The sequence below is a fragment of the Sylvia atricapilla genome, chromosome Z (assembly GCF_009819655.1).
Source record: "Sylvia atricapilla isolate bSylAtr1 chromosome Z, bSylAtr1.pri, whole genome shotgun sequence".
NCBI lineage: Eukaryota > Metazoa > Chordata > Aves > Passeriformes > Sylviidae > Sylvia > Sylvia atricapilla.
In genome coordinates, this window is record NC_089174.1 from 54,064,287 (window position 1) to 54,088,623 (window position 24,337).

The 24,337-nt window shown below is 36.2% G+C and overlaps 1 protein-coding gene across 1 annotated transcript; it reads right to left on the bottom strand.

Annotated features, from left to right (window-relative positions):
* Positions 1-1,968: 1,968 nt before the first annotated feature.
* Positions 1,969-22,916, bottom strand: LOC136374307 (long-chain fatty acid transport protein 6-like). Its single transcript, XM_066339607.1, is given in 11 exon segments — positions 1,969-2,370; positions 4,625-4,755; positions 6,612-6,709; positions 7,073-7,271; positions 9,497-9,587; positions 10,640-10,834; positions 18,321-18,445; positions 20,086-20,241; positions 21,031-21,243; positions 22,225-22,522; positions 22,525-22,916. Coding segments are annotated over 11 exon segments (1,863 nt in total). The 5' UTR covers positions 22,705-22,916; the 3' UTR covers positions 1,969-2,193.
* Positions 22,917-24,337: the final 1,421 nt, after the last annotated feature.

Below are 24,337 nucleotides of genomic sequence, written 5' to 3' on the forward strand. Positions count from 1 at the left end.
CAGTAATTTTCTGGTGTTAGAGACTCATTCCTCAACCATCTCCTGCTTAGATCCTGGTAAATGTGATTGTTGTCTTGTGCTCTATTTTAACCTTTTCTGAAGAATGAGTGTTGGGAAGGAGTTAAATGTAGATGGTAAAAGGTTGAAGAAGAAAAGAAGTAATAGAGAGTAAGACAGTAGTCTGTAGTACATCTCCTCAATACAAATAAAGGGAGAAAAATGGCACTTTTCTCTGAGGTTTTGGGAGCTTTGTAAATGTTGTAAGCTTAATTAAGTGTATTGGTAACGTCAAATATATACTATAGTCCTCAAAGTTTAACATTCTACACATTTAAGTGTTATATGTGTGCATATTTATATAAACCTTTTGATTATAGGAAAAATACAAATAATTTATTTACAGTAGCCAGTTCAGAGCTGTGTCAATATTGCATCATGTTCTGAAAATTGTTGACATTTTGGAAATAAGGTGTGAGCTTATGAGTTCTAGGTGAGCACTATTGTTTCATGTATTAGAAGACCAGAGCAAAAGTTGTTAGAGAAACCACTATATTCAAGAGCCATGAATACTTGATCCCTTCCTTTCTTGATAATAAGATTCCCAGAAACGGGGAAGGACATAAGTTTACTGCCTCAGTCAAAGGAGATTTTTTGGGCACTATGGAGTCACATAATGTATTCAAACCATTGAAATTCCTTGGGCCTTCCTCAACCTGTTTTATGTTCAGTACTCTTCCTAGTCCACAAATGGACAATTCTTAAAAGTAAAGGCCTTTTATTTGCTGCTCTGCTTCTCTCACTCCAAGCTCAGAGACCTTATGTCTCATAGGAGGTGTCAGAGTGCCCTAGTATGCTGGGTATCATTTGCTGTCCCGTTCTGCACTTACTGCCTTCCAGACCTCAAGCTATGTGTGCTTCTGTCACACACACTCCTTATGACTTGGAATGGCGGAGGATCTTGAGAGATAGGTGGTATCACCAAGGGTTTTCGACCTTTGTGATCATAAGAGAGTTTCTTTGTTAGTTAAGTTGTTCCTTACTTAAGATGATGAGCTCTTGTGACATGGGGCTGCTTGTGTCCTGCACTCTGCAGTGCACCAAAGGTGTTTGAATCAGTTACCAAGTGTCACTGCACTGTGGCAGAAGTAGCAGTGGTAGTAATAGTACATACTGAAAACCAAGAAAAAATAAGTCTTTTGCTTTGGGAAATCATGCAAGTCTGTAGGGCCCTAATTGGGATGAGCATTAGCTTTATAGTACAGACATTTTATTAATCCAGGCAAAAGGTCACATGAATTCAAGGGAATCGTACCGTAGGGAGATTTTTAGTTCAGTTCTTTGATTTTTAAAATGAAACCAGATATATATACTTCAGGAAAGTACATCCAGAAGGTATGCTAATGTTGTTTTTCCTGATCTCATTCTACTTTTGAAACTTTCTAGCTCTTTTTAATAGTTTCTAGGTGTTCATTTCCAGTAAAAGCTAGAAGCTATGGTAAATTTTGTCCTGTGTTCATAAGAACTCAGTTTCAGGAATATGACAACTAGTAAGTAAAAAAGAGATAATGTACCATCAAGAGTAAATTTTTGCAAATAATCTATGTTAGCTCTGGTGTAAGTTGTGGAAAATAATGTACACTAGGTACCACAAGTGTATCTCAACATCGAATATTTATTTTCCATAAAAGTCTGAAGTTGAGTATCACATAAAATACTGCAATTAAATATTATATTGTATAATTATCAAACATTGATCTGAGGTCTGCATACAATGCTTGTGCTGTATTTAAATTATGTTTCTGATGGCTCATTTTATTAATGGCTTGGACATTATCTAATTATTCATTTTAAAATCAGAGTCAGAATAATAATGTGTGTAAAATATTCAACTAGGTTAAGATAATGGTGGCTTAGACAAAAATCATTTGAGTCAGTGAGAAATGTAAAATAAAAATTTGCATATGTGAGCCTATTTGCATATGTGTGAGGAATTTATACCAGTAGATGCAGTGTAGCTTATGCAATGCACGTAACTATTGTGTCTGTGTCTTTGGAAGCTACAATTTTACCACAATGAATTAATTTGAATATCCTGTATTTTTAGAACAAATATTGCATAAGGGCTCCTGCTGAAATGGTTTCAGAGGTACATCTGAAATTTTCTGTATTATAGAGTAATTTTATTTCTATGCTTTATAAATGTATTTCCCCAGACACTACCTTCTGGTATATCTCTTTTGTCAAAGGAATATAGGAACATGCAGGTTCATACATGAAATACAGAGGTTCAGATATAATTTCTGGATTAAATCCTTCATTTTCCAGATGCATTTTCTGATGCTTGAAAGTTGTAGTAATTTGCATAGCATCCTACAAAAGAAATAGTTCAAGTAAGGTGCAATATTCCATTTCAGTCTATATCAATGAAAATGTGATGTACTTACTGAATAAAACAGATAATACAATTTACTATACAATTTCTTCAGCTAAGCATTTATCACATACACAAATGCAGTCAAATCTAATGTAAATGAATATTTTATTTCTTATTCATTTGCCTACTTAATCAACACAAAAAAATTGCAAGTTTCTGTTTCAAAATATGCATTTTCTTTTAGCTTTCCTTGGGGAAGTCCATCACAAAATCAGTAGAGTAAGGAATGCTCAGTGACACTCTGCAGAGGGTTGACTGATTTTGTGGTACTGGCTCTCTTCTGATTTCCTGCTCCTAAACTTAATTTAAAACATTAAACCCCACAATGTTAAATGCCTTCTTGTCTTATTTGTCTGTATAAGTAGTTGCTATACAGCAGTTATTCAAATGCCAATTCATGAACAAGTTGTTCTGCGCACAATAGTTGGCGTATACGAGCAGAACTGGTATATAAATAATTCTCCTTTCAAATGTTGTTTACATTAAGAGGAAAGTTTGAAACAGACTGTTCTCAAGAATTGTTATTACTTATATGGTGTTTTCAATATAGTGAACATATTCTTTTAGTTTCCATGCTAAAAAGAACCAATATTAGTTCTTTTTAAAAGAGTTAAGAAATGGAGCTAAAAAATCTCAGGGGGAAAACAAAACATAGAGTTCCACGATTTTTTGCATCCTTATCTTTGTGCTGCTGCTATTCTTTTAGAATCAAGTAGGACATATTGAGAACAGAAAATCAGTCTGATTTGCACAAAACCAGTTGACCGTAATGGCGAGGCATATTAGAAAAAAACTACATACAGACTGCGACAATTTTTCAAGACTGATTTTCTTTTTAATGCAATTTTGCATGAGAATTTCAACCATTTGCATGTCACTCTTGATTGAGTGACCTCTTTCTCAAGACATAGAGAAGGAAATTAAATTTCGTCCAAACAGAAAATTGTGAATTCAGCATTTATCCTGTTATACTCCCATAAGATGTTCTATAAAGTAACAACATTTTTTCTCATTTTGATTTTTTAAAAATAAAATTGAATTTATCCCCTTTACTAAAAATATGCACAGGTGTAAATAATAGTTAATATTGGTGCTGCTAATAACTTTGCTTACTTTAGCTCTTCCTCAGTTACCAAAAAAAAGCTTTAGTCAAAGAACACATAAATGCAAACAGGTTTAATCAATTCCACATATATAAACCTTAGAGCTCTGTATAGATTTGCTGAATGTAGTGTAACTGTAGACAGATATTTTGCAAAAGCTTTTCCCAGAAGAGGCCACTTACATCCTGAAGCACCATAGATAGTATAACCTATGCTTACTGCATGTGAAGGTACATTTACTTAGTACAGTAATCTGTCAGTGAAAAAATGGTTTTCTCATACTGTATATTTTTGTATTTGTGCCTTTTAGACAATTCGTTGATATTTCAGGAGAGGTAAGACTGCCAGATGTCTCTCAGCATCCCCTAACAGTAGAAAACTGTGAGCTACAAACTTTCATATAATGTAATGTGGAGCCCTTTCCTACCCTTTGCAGTCCATGCTCTTCTGCCTGTTTGCAGATCAGCCTTGCACTTGTAATCCTTGCACTTTTAAAGTGGATGTTAAAGAAAGATTGTATCTCTGTTCTGCTTTTGTATTTTAAAACATGTGAGCGCATTTTAAATCTCATATTAGGAAATCTTCTCCATAAAACTTCTATTTTACCATCTGTTGTAAATAACCTGCTATTTCTTTGGTGTCTTGTCAGTAACAGTGAACAATAATCACTTCAAGAACAACCACATCAGGAAAAGGTTTGAAATGGATCACGTCACCCTTTTATAAGAAGATACTCCTATGAGTAAGAAGACTACATGTGTTTGCTTAGTCTTCTATTGACTAGAAGAAAGCCCTAGTTAAAGAATTTTGAAGCAAAATCGAACAGCCAAGTTATTAATGCCATCTAGGATTCTTAGGTATGGGTGGATCCTTAAAGCAAAATAGAAGTTTAATGCATCATACATTTCCTAAAGTTCATCATAATAACAATCACAGGAACAGTAATTTAGGCTACTGCTACCTTTTGTTTTCAATTATTGAAACTGTAAAATGCATTCAGCAATACATTGATCTAGATTTTATTGACATTACAATTATCAAGTCAGACAGAAGATAAATACAAATGGGAGACAACTGATTGTCTTACCATAATTCTCACAAAACGAGGTTTGGCATAACTTGGAAGGAAGTCCTCAACATGCTTGTAGAGTCTTTCTCCATTAAAGGTGTGGTAACCTTTAAGCACAATAGCTGCCATCCCTGTCCTTCCTTCATAATCTAAAAATATTGAAAAATGACTAGTATGAGTGTATGTGAATGGTTTTAACATTTGGGGGGACTTGGTATTAGTCAGAACAAATAAGTTGATATTGTGAAATATCAGCCCTGTTTTCTCACACATCATTGAGTATAGAGTATATGATGTTTCATTTATAAGGTATATGATATTTTATTTACTATACATGGCATTGGAAGACTTTAAACATTACTTTCAGTGGATTTATTCAATTAAAAATATGTCACTGATATATTTTTATTAGGAACTCTCTGTAGCTGGAAACTGCCTGCTAGTTTTATTCCTACCTGAACACTGGTAACATAATGGCCTAATTAAATCAGAGGGACCATTAAATGTAAAAAAAAAAAAAAAAAAAAAAAAACAAAAAAAAACAAAACACAACAAAATACACCTCAATGCACTCACACAAAGACTAATAGATGGGCATAGATGTGTGTGGGATTGTACCTACTCTATATGATGTTAAATGCATATTTTACCCTGTTCAGAGAGTGCTGAGTGGTGAGTGAGTGTGTCTATTCCACAAATTTGTGACAAACAGGGTAAGTGACTCCTAGTAAATTACAAGTATCAAATTATGTTTAATGTGCAAACAGAAACAAAACCCTTTTCAAAAACATATACCAGACATAGTTCCTGCATTCTATTTATTGAAACACAAGTAAAAATTCTAAGTGGTGAAAATATTTAAGTTGGAAGAAATCAGTTGCCACATTTAAATCTGTTCAGAAAAAAACAGCAGCTTTGAGATGTGCCTAAAGCCACTGGAGAGAAAAAATGTGGGTATTCCTTTTCCTGAAAATGAATCTGCAGTTACTGAGCTGGTGATATGCTGTAAACATTTTTATGGCAATATTTGTGACTCAAGTCAATATAGAAATATGAAAGACTATGCAATCTAGATTTTATTGACATTACAACCAGAAACTGATGTGAATATTGAGGCATTTTTGATATGCTGTTTACTGCCTGAGGTAGCAATAATCCTTTCAAGGAGCTCCTATCAGCTCCTATCCTGCTTCCAACTGTAGATGATAATGAGAGATGCTTTGAACATTCGACTACAGTTTTATTTGCATGCACTGCATGACTGCCACCTGCTGATCAGCCATTCAGATTATGCCCTTTTAATTTTATTTTTATGTATCCTCTTTCTTTGAACCCATTGTGCTTCCCATCTCTCTTCCCAGTGCTTGACAGTTTCTTACTCATGTGACTAGCTTCTTTTAATACTAGACTTTATTTTCCATGAAGGGAAATGATGAACAGTTACTCAGCACCACAAAAAGGTTTTCTTTCTCAACCTGTTCCTTCAATGGCTGCATCTTCTGAGGTATTTTCTAATTTTGTAATTTGGTTTCCTACAACTTTTCAGCATGATATTGTATATTTTTGTGAAGCATCATATATGATTTGGAACATTCCAATTATGGAAAACAATATATGTTCTTGGACAGTATTCATAAGATAGCAATTTCATACGTTATCTTTTAATATACTCTATTTTACCATTTTTCCGATGAAAGTCTGTAGCCTAAGAGAAGTGTTGTGTAGTTTGTAACTTTGTATTTATCACTTCTGTGAGATAAATTTTTCATTTATCCCAATGTTTCTTCCATTCATTGCAAAATTTCAGCACATCATGTTTATTAAATAGAGCTGTTTGCTGAAACTGAAATTTCAACACACTGTAGAAAAGCCTGAATTGCCAAGCTGAAAACACTTACGTGTTTACATGTATTTGTGCATGCAGTTGCAAGAACAGAAAAGCTACAGTAAGAAATTATTTTATACATCTTCATTTTATACTCTTAAACTATAGGGAATGTCTTACTTTTTACGCTTACACCATAAACATTAACTTCTTGGACAAAATCCACCATACCAATGATCTCTGCAACTTCTAAAGTGGCAACATTTTCTCCTTTCCACCTGTTGAAAATATTTCTCATATTAGTATAGAAGGTGAGTTGCACATTTTTTATTCTATATGTGACAGAAGACTACTTTTTAAGTGAGCTACATACATTCTTAACTGAAGAATGTGGATGGACACACAAATCCTCTTCTTGTTTAATACCATCTCATTTGAGATGCCAGCTATAAAAGAAGTGGCAAATTTGAAAAATTCTACTGTGTTGGAGTGAACTTTGGTGGACTTGGTTTCTATCCTTAGTGGTTTTGTTTAAACGAAGTCAGCATTCATCAGCTTTGAGTCTGATATGTGTCATCCAGTCCTACATATGTGTGATTTCTTCCAAGCTCCCTGGATTTACCCTTAGCTTTGTGCTATGCCTGAAAGTGTCTCCCACCCGGTCAGTGAAGTAGAGGAACCCATCCTCATCCATCTCTAGAAGGTCCCCTGTGTCAAGATACACATCTCCTTCAACAAACACATTACACAGGAGTTTCTTCTCTGAGGCTTCTTTATTTCCAACATATCCAGAAAATGGGGTATCCTCAGTAACTTGAAGAACCAGAAGACCAGGTTTACCTGCAGGCCATGAAAATGGGATGCAAGTAAACATATACAGAGTGAGAGCATATATATGCTCTCATATATACTAAGAGCATATATTATCATATTAAAAATCCTTTGAAAAGCCACATCCGTTCTGTGTGTCTTATTGCTACATTTCCTTAGCTATTCCCTGAGAAGAAGAAATGGGTAAGTGGAAAAGGGAGCATGATTTTGCTTCCTTCTCTTTCAAAAATCTGGACCACAGGGAAGAGATTTTTCGAATGTGTTGCACATCATTTATCTGGTAAAAGCATTTACCCATTGAAAGGATGTCAATCTGTCATTTGAAAAGGGTGATGGTAGTCAAACAATACATGTAGAGGCAAAATATATAGTGCCTAAGATCTTGTGCTTTGAAATTTTCCAAAGGATAGGAATGCTACTGCCCTAGCACTGGTGTCCTGGTGTGAGAAAACAAGTTTTAAGCCACAACGTGTCTGGGCCATCAAGAAGTCCCTGTGGTCTGAATCATATCCCTACTGGGAATCACTCCTTGTTGCTGCCTGTCTAAGTCCATTTTGTAACAAGGGAAAACTTCCATTGACTTCACTGGGATTGATTCAAAATACTCTTCAAACATGTTTTTTTATTCTCTATCTGTGACTGGTTTTATTCTCAGTGTGCTCCTGAGGCTAAAAGATAATTTCATCTTCAAAAGACTTCTATTTTACTCCTTCAGTAGATGTAAGGAGATGTTTTCAAACAAATAGTTTTCTTCATAGCTGTATTTCTGCCTTTTAAATTAAATTTCTTTTTTTTTGAACACTCAATGTGGAAAATGGAATGAAAGCTCATACTACTTTTCAGCAGAGAAGCTGGCATTGCTGCAAATACAATGTATAATTTATAACAAAAGAACAACCAAACAAAATTGTTGAATATAAAAAGGAATTGCTCTAACCTCAAGTCAATTTTACAGGAGGATCCTCTAATCCAGTTTGTGAATTTACTGTCATTACAGTCTTACATTGCATCAAGTGACAGCTTCAGAGTTATCTAAAAATATGTAACAATCTGCAAAATTTTTCTAGTCTTGTCATGAAACTGGGAATTTTATCAATTTCACTGAGAAACCAATAAATTTTTGTCCAGTTTCTAATGTAAATGTAGTGAGGAATCAAGCTCTTTTCAAGAAAAAAAGAATACATTTTTTCTTGATTTTAATATTATCAGCAAATCATGTATTATCGGAAATATCTGAAGATTGCTACTTTTTTCCAGTATTACTACCAGAATATGTTAAATTAATTATATTATATTATCTATTACATTATGTTACATTGTATTATATTGTCAAAGGCAAACAATAATACATGCTAATTTGATGACCAGTACTACTATATGTCATTGAGATCTGACATTATCATGATCTATCATAATTTAGGTCATCTGTACAAGCCTCTCATCAACCTTCAGTAATTTTATCTCTATAATAATTAAATCTACATATTAAAACTAATGATTTTAAATTCCTTTTCCCCAAAACAGCTAACTTTAACACGATGGATTCATGCATTTTTCACAGACACATGAATATTCAACTTTAATAAATAAAGTGTTGTCTTTCGTGATACTCAGTATTCAGGATTTTTCTCAGAGGTATTCTCAGCTAGGAAGCTACCTTATTTTCAGTCTGGGAACTTCAGTTCTTTGAGGTGGTGTATTCCATTTTAAGTAGGAGTTTGAAAAGTCTGTGCAATCTAGTTACGAAATAGATAAATGTTTTTTGTCAGTAAATATAAATATATGCTCCATAATTTAAAATTGTACTGTTCTTCCTCAGACTTTTAAATCTGAAATTTAGAAATCATCTTTAAACATTTATCCTCAGCACAACATATCTGGAAATTACTGTATCCTTTTTTTCTTTTTTTTTAAAAAAAGAAACACTAAGAATGTGATTTTTCCAAGAATAGGAACAAGTTTTTCTCAAGTAAAATAAAAATATTATGGGACCCAAATATTACTAATGTTCTAATAATTACTAATGTAATTATAATTGTAATTTTTTGTTTGGATTATTTTATAAATATTTGGATATATTGTTGCATATATTAGCAACATATCCCTGTTTGGATCTATTTTCCAGTATCATTTTTAAGTTCCAGGTGTGTGTCAAAAATCTGTTGGTTACAGAAATATCTTCATCTAAATTGAGTTATCTGTTAGTTAATAGATAGCCAATATTTTTTCCTTACCTATGGGTGCTTTTTCATACCTTCCATTTTCATCTTTTATAACTTCTTATTTCCAGACATCATATTTCAACAACTCAAAAGAATGTAGAAACTAAATTAAAAATGAATAAATAAATAAATAAAACCCCCCAAAACTTAAACTAATACGCATAATACACATACTTAAAAACATACATAATTAATACTTAATATGCATACTTAAAACCATCTCCTTCTTACTCACTTTCTAGCTTTGATAAAAATTGCTTTGAATTACTGAATAGTCCCTTTTGACTTTTGAGACAACCTGAAATAAGCTGACAGTATTCTAAGATAAATTTGTCAAAAACTTTTTATATAATGACAAGCAACACTAAATATACATATTCAGATAAGTGTTCGTTTCCTTTATTGATAAAAAGAAGCCCATTGTCTTGAGTATGATCAGAATCAAATAATTTATATGAAGGACAAAGTGCATATGATCAAATCGTCAATTGTTTTTATGGTAGAAACACTGAGAGTTTCAACAGTGGTTGTATATGTAAATTTATAGGTTAGATATTTTGAGATGAATATTTTTCTCCTTTATTTGATGAGAATTTATTTTGTTTTGTTTTACCAATCTTATTTCAAAGAAAATGTGACACTAGTTTTAATGAGTGGAGATGCAGTCAAAGAGCAAATTTGTGTAAGTTTGCTTTGGAATATCCATCTCCTGATTCATACCAGAAGTCAAATCAAACCTAGTTTCTGGCCTCATCATTTAATATATATGGGTTTCAGGATGATAAGTAAACTTTAACAAAAATTGTCATTAATCAATCCTGTGGATAGTCACTTCTACACCGTCAATTTGGGTTTTTAAAATATATTCTGGGTAAAAGTTGGGTACACAGACTTCTATGTACTCATTGTGTATATTTGTTGTGGCTTCAAAATGTATGTACAGAGAGTAGAGCCAAAGAAGGAGCTAAGAATAAGGTTTTCTGTTTTCATGAACCAAATTTTATTGTACCTGGAAAGAAGGAAGCAGTTTCTTCCTTCCTGTTGTTTATAATTTCTGCCTTTCACATGCCTTTTAATTATTTAAAAAAATATTGTATGCTTTAATTATTGTATGGCTTAATTGGTTGATTGGTTTCTTGGTTTGATAACCCTTACCTTTGAGAAGATGCCAGCACGGCCCACAGCTCCTATTTTATTACTGTAGTTCAGGAAACTAAGACTTCCTTCTGTAGACCCATAGAATTCAAATATTTTAATTGGGCCAAACCTCATCAAAAATTCTTTCCATACAGAAGGTCTGATACCATTTCCAAGAGCAATGCACACTTCATGAACTCTGTCCTCTTCTTTCTGTGAACAGACAAAAAGAAACATTCTGTAGCCAAGAAAATTTGGCCTAAATACCTAAAATTGATCTTAGACTTTCTAACAGAGCAGTTTTCACTTACAAACTGCCACCTTGACTAAAAACTTCACTAAAACTAAAAACTTCTAAAAGCAGAACAGTATTTTTTAATAAATCACACAGAAAAACATAAGAAATCTTACTCTGAGGTTGAGGGGGTTTTGCAGGATGAAAACTGTATTTCTGTAATTCTTTGAATTTTCACTTATGAACTCTAAAACTAGGATTACAAAGTTTAAAATATTTTAGCTGTAAATAAATAGGTTTTAAGTAACATTTCCTATAGAATGGATGTTCCTTTCCCACCAAAGAGAGGTTTTCTTGTATCAACAAAACTGTGCCTTAGAAAACACTTGTGATACGCAATGGTAAATTCTTTTTGTAATGATACTTAGTAAAAAATTTAGCACATCTGCCATGTTCCTTGTGGAACCTGGAGCAGCAGCAGAATAACTCAAAGCTGCTTAAAATATCTCATACGATTAGGTTCAATTTTAATCTTAAATCCACATTCACCGAAAGATAATAACAATATCTGCAGTCAAAATTTAGTTGCTAATGTGTTATTGTTACAGGTCAATGATGTAATTATTTTGGGAAACTATTCAAAAAGTTTACTTACATAAGTGCTTTCTGCATGGGAGCAGACTACTCAGCACCATATCTGTAGGACTGTAGTCAAGACTCAGAAGACCTCACTTTTTTAGAGGTGTGGTTAGGATTGAGTAATTAAGCTACTGTTATGGCTGAATGTTAGCAGAAAAGAATCTGATTTCAGGTCAACAGGAATGGTTTCTTCAAACCAAATAAACACATCTTGGTTTTGTTGCAACGTTATTCTAATCTTTAAAACTGTAAAATTACGTTTGTGTTGTGGTTTTGAAAACAAACTAAGTAAGAGGTTTTAAGTTAGAAATAAAATTTAATGAGAAGAAAAGGAAAATAAAATAGAATAAAATAAAATGAAATAAATACAAAAAGAAAAAAACCAGTGACAGAGTCAGAATATAATCTGATCAGGGTGATGGAAACAGTCCAGACGAGGTGGTCTTCCTGAAACAGAAATCTTGTAGAAAGGTTTGGTAGCTCTGGTTCTCTGGGAATCCAGTGGGTGAGGGTTGCTTCTACTGTCCCAAATCCCAGCTTATATCTAGGTGAGAATGCTTGGCTCTTCCCCATGGGCGGAGCACTTCACAATGGGATGATGAGTCATGGAAGAGAGCCTTGATGGCCCATTAAAGAGAGAGATAACTCCCAGAGGGTGTTATCTCTGAGTCATGCAAAAGGCATTGATGGGCCATTAACTGAAGATGGTGATAGAATACATCCTAAACTACAACCCAGGACAATCCACCCCTTATTCTATTACCATCTACAACATGCCTAAATCAATACATTTTTACAGATGAATGCATATATACATACAGAATGAAACCTTACACACTGCTCTTACTTAAAATTAAGTCTCCCTGTGGTACACAACGGGTTTCTCCATCTTTCTGCATTACCCACCAACTGTAGCCAGGTCCTTGAGCAAAGACAATCTTATGGACAGGTTTGCCTTTGCTTGAAGTGGGATTAATTCAAACATTCTTTCTTAAAATGCCCTTCATGTGTACCACGGGTACTTTGTCTCCATCTACTGTGTGTAAGGGTTCAGACTGGGCAGGATCACTTTGATTGATAGACTTTTGGGTGTTAACTATTCATGTGGCTTTGGCTAAGTTTAGTTTCTAATTTTTGAAGGTTCCCCCATCAAGTGTTTTCAGGGCAGTTTTTAATAGTCTGTTGTACTGTTCAACTTTTCCGGTAGCTGGTGCATGATAAGAAATGTGGTATATCCATTTAATACCATGTTCTCTAGCCTAGGTGTTTATAAGGTTGTTTTTGAAATGGGTTTTATTGTCTGACTTAATTTTTTCAGGGGTGCCGTGTCTCTATAGGCTTTGTTTTTCAAGGCTTAGGATGGTGTTCCGGGCAGTGGCATGAGGCACAGGGTGGGTTTTCAGCCATCTAGTGGTGACTTCTACTATGGTCAGTACGTACTGCTTTTTTTGGCGTGTTTGGGGAAGGGTGATATAGTCAATTTGCTAGGCTTCCCCGTACTTGTACTTCAGCCATCGTTCACTATACTCAGAGGCTTCATTCGCTTGGTCTGTTAGATTGCAGCGCAGGTCTCACAGCTGTGGATGACCTGTGAGATGCTGTCCATAGTGAGGTTCACTCTTCGGTTACGGGTTCATCGATATGTTGCATCTCTTCCCTGATGACCAGAGGCATCATGGGCCCAACGAGCTAGGAATAATTTTTCTTTGTGTTGCCAATCTAGATTCACTTGTGATACTTTTATTTTGGCAGCTTTGTCTACTTGCTCGTTGTTGCGATGCTTTTCATTAGCCCGGTTTTTGGGTATATGCGCATTTACATGTTGAACTTTTACGGTCAGTTTTTTTACTTGGGCGGCGACGTCTTGTCAAATGTCAGCGGCCCAGATGGGTTTTTCTCTGCGCTGCCAATTGGCCTTTTTTCAGCGATTCAGCCATCCTCACAGAGCATTAGCTACTATCTATGAGTCAGTGTAGAGATAAAGCCTTGGCCACTTTTTTCGTTCAGCAATTTCTAAAGCCAGATGGACAGTTTTAAGCTTTGCAACTTGACTCGATTCATTTTGTCTTTTAGTAGCTTGTGCAACTTGTCATGTGGGGTTTCATGCTGCAGCTTTTCATTTCTGGTTAGCTCTTACAATTCGGCAGGAGCCGTCAGTGAACAGAGCATATCATCTTTTAGTTTCTGGTAGCTTATTATATGGTGGGGTTTCTTCAGCGCGTGTTATTTGCCTTTTTTTTTTTTTCTTCTTCAGACGATAATTCAAAAGTTTTACTTTCTGGCCAGTTTGTTATAACTTCTAGAATTTCAGGGCGATTTGGGTTTCCAATGTGGGCGTGCTGTGTAATCAGGGCAATTCATTTGCTTCATGTGGTATCGGTGGCATGATGTGTGGAAGGAACCTTTCTTTTAAACATCCACCCCAGCACTGGTAGTCGGGGTGCCAAAAGCAGCTGTGTTTCAGTGCCAATCACTTCTGAGGTGGCTTGAACTCTTTCATAGGCAGCCAAGATCTTCTTTTCTGTGGTAGTGTAGTTGGCCTTGGAGTCTTTGTAACTTCTGCTCCAGAATCTCAATGGTTGGCCTCGAGTTTTCCCAGGCACTTTCTGCTAAAGGCTCTAAGACAAATCATTGTTTTTAGCTGCGGAGTAAAGCACATTCCTTACATTTGGTCTTGTCCTGACTGGGCTTAGGGTTACTGCATGAGCAATTTTTTGTTTGATTTGAACAAAAGCTTGTTGCTGTTCAGGCCCTCAGTGGAAATTGTTTTTCTTGCGGGTCGCTAAGTAGGGAGGGCTCACGATCTGACTGTACTCAGGAATGTGCATTTTCTAAAAGCCTAGGGTACTTAGGAAAGCTTGTGTTTCTTTTTTGTTGGTAGGTGCGGATATGGCAGTGATCTTGTTGATTATCTCTGTGGGGATTTGGCGACGACTATCTTGCCATTTGACCTTTAAAAACTGGATTTTTTGAGCTGGTTTCTTAACCTTGCTTCTTTTAATGGCAAAACCAGCTTTCAGTAGAATTTGGATAATTTTCTTTCTTTTTTTGAAGACCTTCTTTGGTGTATTCCCCCATATGATGATGTCATCAATGTACTGCAGATGCTCTGGAGCCTCACCCTTTTCCAGTGCAGATTGGATCAGTTCATGGCAGATGGTGGGGTTGTGTTTTCACCTCTGGGGCAGTCGGTTCCAGGTGTACTGCACGCCCCTCCAGGTGAAGGCAAACTGAGGTTTGCACTCTGCTGCCAAAGGAATGGAGAAGAAGGCGTTGGCGATATCAATGGTTGCATACCACTTTGCTGCTTTGGACTCCAGCTCGTACTGAAGCTCTAACATGTCTGGCACAGCAGCGCTCAGTGGTGGCATGACTTCATTCAGACCACGGTAATCCACTGTCAGTTTCTATTCTCTACTGGACTTATGCACTGGCCAAATCGGGCTGTTGAAAGGTGAACGGGCCTTACTGACCACCCCTTGGCTTTCCAGTTTACGGATCATCTCATGTATGGGAATCACAGAGTCTCTGTCAGTGCAGTATTGCCGACGGTGTACTGTTGCTGTGGCAATTGGTACTTGTTGTTCTTCAACTTTCAGCAGTCCCACAGCAGAGGGGTCATCTGAGAGACCAGACAAAGTATTCAACTGTTTGATGTCTTCTTTTACTACTGCGGCTATTTCAAAAACCCAACGATATTCTTTTGGATTTTTGAAATATTCATTTCTGAGATAGTTTATGCTGAGGATGCATGGGGCCTCTGGGCCAGTTGCGATAGGGTGTTTCTGCCACTCGTTCCCAGTTAAACTCACTTCGGCCTCTAATACAGTCAGTTTCTGGGACCCTCCTGTTACTCTTGTAATAGAAATGGGTTCTGTTCCTACATACCTCGATGGTATTATGGTACATTGGGCTCCAGTGTTAACCAATGCCGTATAACCCAGGACAGTTTGATTTCTAAATAATATTAAGGTATTTTAAAGATGGAACTTTGCCTTGTAATTACACTGAAATGTTTTAGCAGAGTTTCAAATTTTTGACTTTCAAAAATGTTCACATAAAATTGTTTTGTGAACTATGTATTAATAGACAACTTCATTTGATCCAGAACTGCACTTTATGGTGGTTAATTATTTGCCACAGTATGATCAACTGTAATGCAGATTAAACCACACTTGTTAAACACAGGAGTCAAACAGGAGTTTGACATTCCCTGCTTCTGCCTAATCAGATATGTTTTCTTCTGGAATTTTAATGGTAAATCTGAAGAAATAAATGTTTTGATTACATGTATGTAATCCAACCCAATTACAAACCAGCTGAGAGGCTGACTGGGAGACTTCCTTCATGTGTAATGTTGTCCCTTCTTCAGGATTTTGTCTTCAGGGTGAAATGATGAGTTTTGGTTTTTTGCCCAATATATTTTGTGATACTGTAAGACTTGAAGTAAAACTCAAGAGTTTGAGAGATTACAAGCAATAGGAGAAACTGTTACTCTTACCTTGGTTCATGCCTGGTGCAACACTCTGCAGCATTTCCCTGAACTACATTGAATTTAAATGTCTTTATTTAAAAGTTCCATGCTCTCCTTTAAAACACTCATCGACATACTTTCTCATTATTTTGTTATCTTCTATGGGCTTAATATTTATTTCTTATAGGTACATGAGGCTATCTATCTTGCAGTAGATATAATTAGCCATGGAGTTTCTTTCCACACCAAGAAATCCCCAAGCGCCTCCTAGTTTCTAAATCTTGTTCCTTCTCAATTTGTGAGACCTGAGCATGCTCAGTGAAAGGAGGGAAGACACCCTGTGTATGATGTAAAGCATACTCCAACAGGTCCCTCATCCTGAGCCACTCCAGACCTATTAGTCTGCATAGTGTAGAAGAATCTGTGTGGTACAGCAGAGGTTATATGTGAAGGTTACATGTTATATATGTATATAATATCTGGTTATATGTTATATGTGGTCACAGTCTAGTAAGATATGTAATCTTGACAGAACTCCTGATGTACCTGATCTACTTCTGTTAGCAGCCTCACCTTTCTCAACTCATCTAGGCAATCTCTCTGTTTTTCCATCTTACCAGTTCCATCTATTTCTTCTCTGTTAAATTTTTTGTTATTTAGCCGAGAAAAGAAAGTTTTCCGTTGCTTTTTCTTGCAGGAGAAATCTTTATGTAACTGGTTTGGCCTAGCTAATTATTCCGGTGTGATTTTTTATGCCAGCTGGTGGATGGGGCCACAGCCGCCCCAAAGGATGTTTCGCTAGAAACAGCTCTTTGGGGGGCTAGGGGCTCCTCAGCTGGCAGAGGGGCTTCTTAGCATCGGGTAGAGCAGTGATTTTTCAGTTTAGTGATTTTAGCTTTTAGTGATTTTAGTTCAGTGCTTTTAGCTTATGCCTTTGTGAGTTAGCCTCTCTTTTAGTCGGTCGTGGTGAGAGAGAGAGAGGTTTCGTATGGAATTTCCGTAGGTGGTACTTTATTGAGAGGGTACCAGCGAAAGGGATCCAGGGACGAGGAACCTTTGCTGGCCAGAGGAAACCCAGGGGTTTTTATGGGACACCAGGGTGGGAGGAAAAGGGTACAGAACCAATCAATTGTAACAGATCTACATAAAATCCCGAGGGGGCTTGTGGGTCTCCAGCCAGGTCGCCGTAGCTAGGATGTTTGCCTTTGTCTTAGGTGCTCTGGATGAAGTTGCAAAATTCTTCCTTGACTCCTCAGCTTGGCTCCCTCCAGGGCAGAGCAGCCGGGGCTCCGCCCACCTCCACAATTTTTTGATCCATGGACTACTGATACAATGTTTGTACAGGCTTGAGTTCTGCCCAACAGCTATCCTGTCTTCTACCGTTGAATACTTTTTGTCTTTGATCCCTCTCCTACCCAATAGTAAGATTCTGTTCAAACCAGCTGGGGAATTATTTCAGATGTTTTCTTGTTCCTAGTCCGTGCGTCAATCTCTGATAATTTGAACTTTGTGCTTGTACATGATGTTTTCTGAGGTAGGCAGAAGTACTTCTTGTCACCCCTAATATCCTAACTCCTGAGAATAAAATTTAAAAAAAAATTAACCAAGCTTTCCCACTGTCACTGAGAAATGAGAGTTGCAACTTAACAAATATTTTCAGATTTACTTGTCACTGTTTTGTGACATTTGACTTTGTTCTAAACCTAATAATGATTTAGCTATCATGATATTTAGGACTGTTATCCCAGGGGGGACCAAGATTTTGCACCACACTATTAGTACTTTGGCTTTTTACAGATATATCCATCATCACATATACAGGCATGGAACAGAATGTGCCTTTGGTAGACCTCTAAGAAAAGGATTTAAACTAATAAAAACTCGTTCATCAGTTTCAAAGTTAAAAATTAATTACCATCCATTAAATGCTGGATATAATAGGCCTCTCTTGATAAGTAACTGCTTCGGAACAGAGCACTGAAATTGTTTGATCATTTAATCTGGTTTGCACTCTTGTTTGGTCATCGAGTATGGTTAAGCTTTTACAGCTTATACCTTTTCCTGACTAACCTGCGACTTGCTGGTCACTCAGGCTTGGCTTTGGAGAGGCGCTTCTGTGAGTGTCAGGGTGTAAGTGTCCTATCCTGCCAGGCTTGTTCCTTTGTCACCACTTCATTTGCTGATATAAACTTAATTGCTATTGGTAACAGCAAGGAATACAAGACCTAAATTCTGTATACGCTGGAAAAAACTATCAAACATTGAAAATACTATACTGTTCAGAAATGGGTGAATCTATCTGACTTTCAGATTTGCTATATCTTAAAACTGCATTTGCAAACAGAACTTACACAGGGCTGGTTGCAGAGGTAATGACAGAGTTCTGCTATATATAAAAACATGGTAACATTGTATTTCCTACAGTCATTCCAAAACTGTCTCGCAGAAAATTTCTTCTTCAAAACACAGGTTGCTCCTACGTGATGAAAACAGATAGGAAATTTCAAAATAACCTTTAAAATAAATCCCTTGTCTTCTACCACTATTGTATTAAGAAAAAAAAGGAAAAAGTAATTCTCTTAATTCAATTACTGATTGATTCATCTAATTAAATAAATTGTAAGCTATTTCCAACAGGGTCTGTCTACTAAATGTGACTTGCACAATTAAGCCTTTCTTCTTTTTCTGAATAAGAATTGAAAACTTAGAGTAGCAGAAGCAAAAGAAGGAAATCTTTTAACCACCTCCTATTAGGAATAGCTCACAGCCTAAACATTCTGTTTCTGTCAAGACCATGAACTGGTTTCACTCTGAAAAAAGATCTTGAAATGGGGGAAATGGTAGCTCACAGTTTCTCTGTTTGTGTGACAAGTGGTGGAAAGGAAATGGGGTGAGTCTTCAATGTTTCTGTTTCACTTCTCTTTTTCTGTTCTTTGACAACTGAGAATCAACACTTTTTATTTTTGTTTCTGTTGATGTTCTTTCAGAGGTTTCCATTCCAAAAACCACCTCATTCTACACCTTTCATATCTGACACTCCATCCCTTCCTAAGTGTTGTCAGTCAAGAATTTATGAATTTCTCTGTTTCTATCCTTTCAAAAATTCCTTTTTGCCCAAGTCCTCTTTGTCCCATGTGAAGCTTCCCAGGGCTTTAGAAGTTTTGAATCCCTTCTAGTCCACTTGTTCCCAACTTGCCTGTACCTCTCTGGTCTTGGAACCTTGCAGAGCTCTTCAGCCTCATCCTCCTCAAAGGATTCAAATCCCAGACTCCCAAGTCTCTATCTGAACACCTAAGAAGGCAGTTACCATACATTTTCTCTTCCAAGCCAATTCATAGTCTCAAACCTCTTCGTGCACTCATTTTCCCATCCCCTTTGTGTTTCTGTTAGGCAAACGCAGTCTTGTCAGCAGCTATGGTAAGCCAGAATGCTTGCCTGCCTTGTTCCATGAATAAACAAAATACTGAAATATCTTTTAAAACACTCCAGTTACATACTTAACATGCCAAAACCCATTATCTGGGCAAGACTCTATGGAGAGAAAAGAAAGACAGACCTGGGAAATATCTCATTGTTAGCTTTCTACAAATAACTCCCATTATCAGATTTAGAAGGGGAGGTTTTGTCCTTCTTCCTTTTTTTCACTTAAATATGATGAATCTAAGTCTATAAGTCTTACTCAAATAAGAGACTGAAAAAGCTCTGCAACACATTTAGTCAATCTTATTCTGAAGGTTAGGCTTTCACAATGCATTTTTACCTTCTGACACTACAAATCAAGCCTCAGATGCCTGTGTGAATGCCTTTACTGTCTTTTGGCATAGGGTACAAGTATGATTTCAGGTTAAACCTACAGAATATGTGCAGTGGTGCTAACAATACACAGACCTTAAGTAATTTTATGTCAGATTTATACAACAATTAGTGTCTATTCTAAGCTTCAAAACTATGCATATACCTAGATGTTGCCTGCAAATGGGAGAGGTTATAAAAAATTAAAATTACAGAAGTTTTTTGATAACCATAATATTTGAGATACCAAGCAGTTATTTATCGAATACTAACATGTTATATCCTTGTTAAGTTAATGAAACTTCGCTAGAGGGTAAATATTACCTAAATGAATGCATCCACTGATGCCAAGAAGGGAAGCACTGATGTGGTACAAGGGAAGAGTGACATACATAATATCCTGAGAAATGGCACCACATTGAGTAAATACTAAGGAGGCAGCCAGCATTCTTAGATGAGTGATGATAGCTTTTGGGAAACCTGTCAAAGGGAAAGAACAAATAATTATAAATGCACTCCATGCATTAATAATTTTGCTGTAAGTACAATTATGTTGAGAATGTCCAGGGAGCATTTTCTCTTCTGAGTCTTTGTTCTTTCCTTCACTGTTTTATGAGTATTTCTCCTTAGTCTCTCAGCTCCTTCACTCTTTCTGGCTGTAAAGCTATTCAATCACAGAATTATAGAGTGGTTAGGGTTGGAAGGGACCTTAAAAATAATGTAGTCCCAACCCCCCTGCCATGCCTGTCTGTTTTGTCTGGGGGACAAAGTCCATGCCCTTCACAGGCGTGCGCAAGACAACTCTGCATACAGGTTTCCCTTGCCAGAAAGCAAGAATGGGAAAACTTCTGAAGAGCCACAGTGTCTCTCAGCTTCTATTTGCAATTAAAGTAACTTCTACAGAGTTGTTTGGATTAACTAATGGACAGATTTCTGCATTTCTTCTACTCTAGAATTAACTCCCATTTCAGAATCAAAAGCAGAGGTTCCCCCCATTCTTCCTTTCTGAGCAACGCTTAGAGACTTAATTTATTTGCTTTATATTCAAGAAATTAATTTCAGCCATGGAGTATCTATGTAGAAGTTCAATAACTGAAATTTCCCCCTTGTTATGCCATGGCAAAAAATGGTTTAAAGTGTACTGTGCATCTAAATAAATTAATTCCTTCCTGTCCTGACTTAGAAACTCAAGTTCTGTATTTTTGTGTCTTGTTGCTAAATTTATACTGCCCTAATGTTTAGCTGTACTTTGTTAGTACATATCCTCACCTGTACTTCCCGATGTGAAGATATATAGAGCTGTGTTTCTTGTGTCAGTGACAGCTCTAAGATGAGATGGAACAGGGTTATCAGGCAACTTATCTAGTTTGTCTGGTAGAGTTTGAACATGCTGGGAAGGAGAACTGGTGCTCATCAGCCAGACAGCAACATTATTTTCCAAGAGATTCAAAATAAATTCTTTCTCTATTAATTTCAAACAATCTGCCATGTTAAAAAACAAACAAACAAACAATATCTATGCTAATTATTAAAATAAGTACAATTACAGACCTGATTACCAGTGCTGAGATTATACATCATACCACTGTATGAACCTACTTCAGCCATAGGAGGGCTAACCTGCCTACTGGACAGTGAAAAAAATCATCATGATGCTTAATTTCCCTATATTTCTCATGTAGCTTCAATTGTAATTGGTAAAACACCATGAAATTAGTTGGTGATGCTTAGACATAGGATTTAATTTAATCACATTTGTTTCAAAGCTTGGTGCACCTACCAAATAATAAACCCTCACAGGTTCATATGGAATTATGGTAGTATTGCCAACCTGTATAAAAGATGGAAAAACAGGAGTAGAAAGTTAAGTAAATTGCCTAGTATTGCACAATATGCCATGAACAGGGACTAAACTGCAGCTCGTTGTGCTGTAATCTTTGCTCCAAGCAGTGCTACCTTGGGATCACTTCTTTAAAGTTGTTATAAAGTAAAATAAATTTTTATGTAGGTATTTTGAGCTGAAGGAAATCATGACTACTAAGGGAAACTGTGTCTTCCTGTAGTCAGTGAAGTTTTATATAAGGCACATAAATCAATAAATAGAAATGGAAATGAAATTACGCCAAAGTATCTCCCAAGGCTGTTTTCTTGCTGTTGCTTGATTATTGCTCCTGGTGCCTTGTGCAGTACTAGGAGAGTTTCAGATTTAAGTTTTTATTCTACTAATTAATTGCATCGGGCTTATTTTGTGCTTATACCTTTGAAATTTAAACATAATCTCTTTGCTCTCCATTTTAGACAACACTATTTCTTTCCTTACTTTTCCCATTCCTTTTCTTCCTCCTTTTAAGTGTGTGTATATATAAAGACCTTGCAGTGTTGAAGGGCTCTGATTTTCTATTTTTGATAAAAGCAGAAAACAGTGGAAAGTGAGCAGGAAGTGAAACACAACACAGAACTTACCTTCTCCTATGACCAGTGCTTTTGCTGCACATGTGTTAATGCAGAGCAGCAGAGATCTCGAGTGGATACTGGTGTTGAGAAAGGCCATGATGGTGCCCAGCTTGGCCAGCCCAAACCAGACATGGATGAAGTCAGGTCCATTACCCATCAGCAGGGCCACAGTGTCACCTTTTTTCAGATTCCCATAGTGTAGGAAGGCCTGTGCTACCCTGTTACTACTCCTGTCCACATCCTGATAAGCGTACACTGTCCCTTCATAGATAAGGAATGGCTTGTGGGTTTTTTTTTTTCCACTGTCTGCATGAAAAGGTCAATTATGGAGTGAATTCCATTTTTTGTCCACTTTTTTACTGTTGCCTTTGACCTCTTCCGCCTCAAGAAATAGATCAGATCTTGCCAGAAATAGGGGAGAAAGATCTTCAGAGAGACACACAGCACCACTATTCCTCCAGCAATTGTTGAGAGCCACATGCATAGCATGCTTGGAGCTGGGAAAAAATAGATTTAGTGATCTCAGACATATAAAACACATACATTATAATATTTAACACTGAGTTTTAAAACATAGACCGGAAGTTAATAAAGTCATTACAATTCCACCAATTAATTTGAGAATTGTTCAAAATGCCCTATAGCACTTACTAAAATAAAAATACCCACAAGAATACAGAAAAGAAAAAGGGAGTTAAGAGTGAAAAAAGGATTGTGCAAGATTTTTAACTTGTAATCAAAATTATGTCTAGATTTTTTTACTGTCCCATGGCAAATCCTAAAAAAAGATTGAAACAAACAGACCAAGCATTTACTATCATATGTATAATATGAAAGTATGTTACGTATGATACACCTATAAGATTCACCAAATGTTGTCCTTTGCTGCCTAAGTTGCATCCTCTGGTCTGATAGAATTTGAGACCATTTAAGACCAAAAATTTGAACAGTCTGATTAACATACAGAAATTGCAGGCAGCATACTCTGAAACTTCTGCATCTTCTGAAGTATCCAGGATTTCACCATAGGATTTTGTGGCAATAAATGGGGATTAAAAACTTTGCAAAATTTATATTATTTACATTTTTACAATAGCAGCCTACAGTCTCAAACAAAACCATGCACAAACATGTACTGCGGTTTGGAAAACAACCTTTATAGCATAACAATTATTAACTTCTCTAAATTATTTCAGGCAAAAATTGTCATAATTTCAAACAGTCATAGCGGAGGACTTGTGAAGATCATGGAAGATCCCTAGAACATAATATGTGTAGCATTGACTAGTCTCCTTTTTAAAGTTTCAGCCATGATTACTTCAAATACTTGAAATATCTTACGTGATGCTATGATTCAGGAACACTTCAGCAGACTGAGAGGCTTTTCTAAATGAGGGGTGGCCTCCATTCTATAGTTCAGAAATATCTTACTGACAAGCTGTACCTTTGGTATATTCCTCAAGCTTGTTTATGTTTTAAACAATCTTCAGCGAATATACTTATAAAATTCAGTGGAATTCTTGCAGAAAGCAAGATCTTGTATGTACCATAAAGCATAAAGAATGTATATGTAAAAGTGCAGCTTAAAAATGAAAGCATTAATTGCACATAAACTTAGAAATTAAGTTAAAGCCTGTGAGGCACAATGTTTTAACATTCAAAACAAAAATTCTAAACCCATAAATTTCTGAAATCTTTGATTTGTAAAGAGACTTTCTTAGTTACCTTGAAATCTGTCAATTCTCCTTGATTACATTGTGTTACCTATCAAGCCAAATGTCTTATCTTTCTATGTTACAAACAATTGAACTAGCTGCAAGTATAGTCTTACAATAGATGTGCCACTAAAAGACCCTGTATTTCAGTTCATGTGGCTTCCTTACTGACTTATTGCCTTTCTCAGAATGTTATTGTTTAATGGCCAAGGGCACAAACAGAAGACCTCCTGAGTGTCACGGCTTGTCTATGATTTGGAAATCTTTATTCAGCTTTCTTTGCCACATGCAAGCATGCAAGATTCACTAAAATGAATCAAACAGTAAATTTGCTAGTTCTGGGCAAAGTTGAATTGGCAGACTTCATAAACTGAACCAATAAACACATAATCTTAAGAGAAAATAAA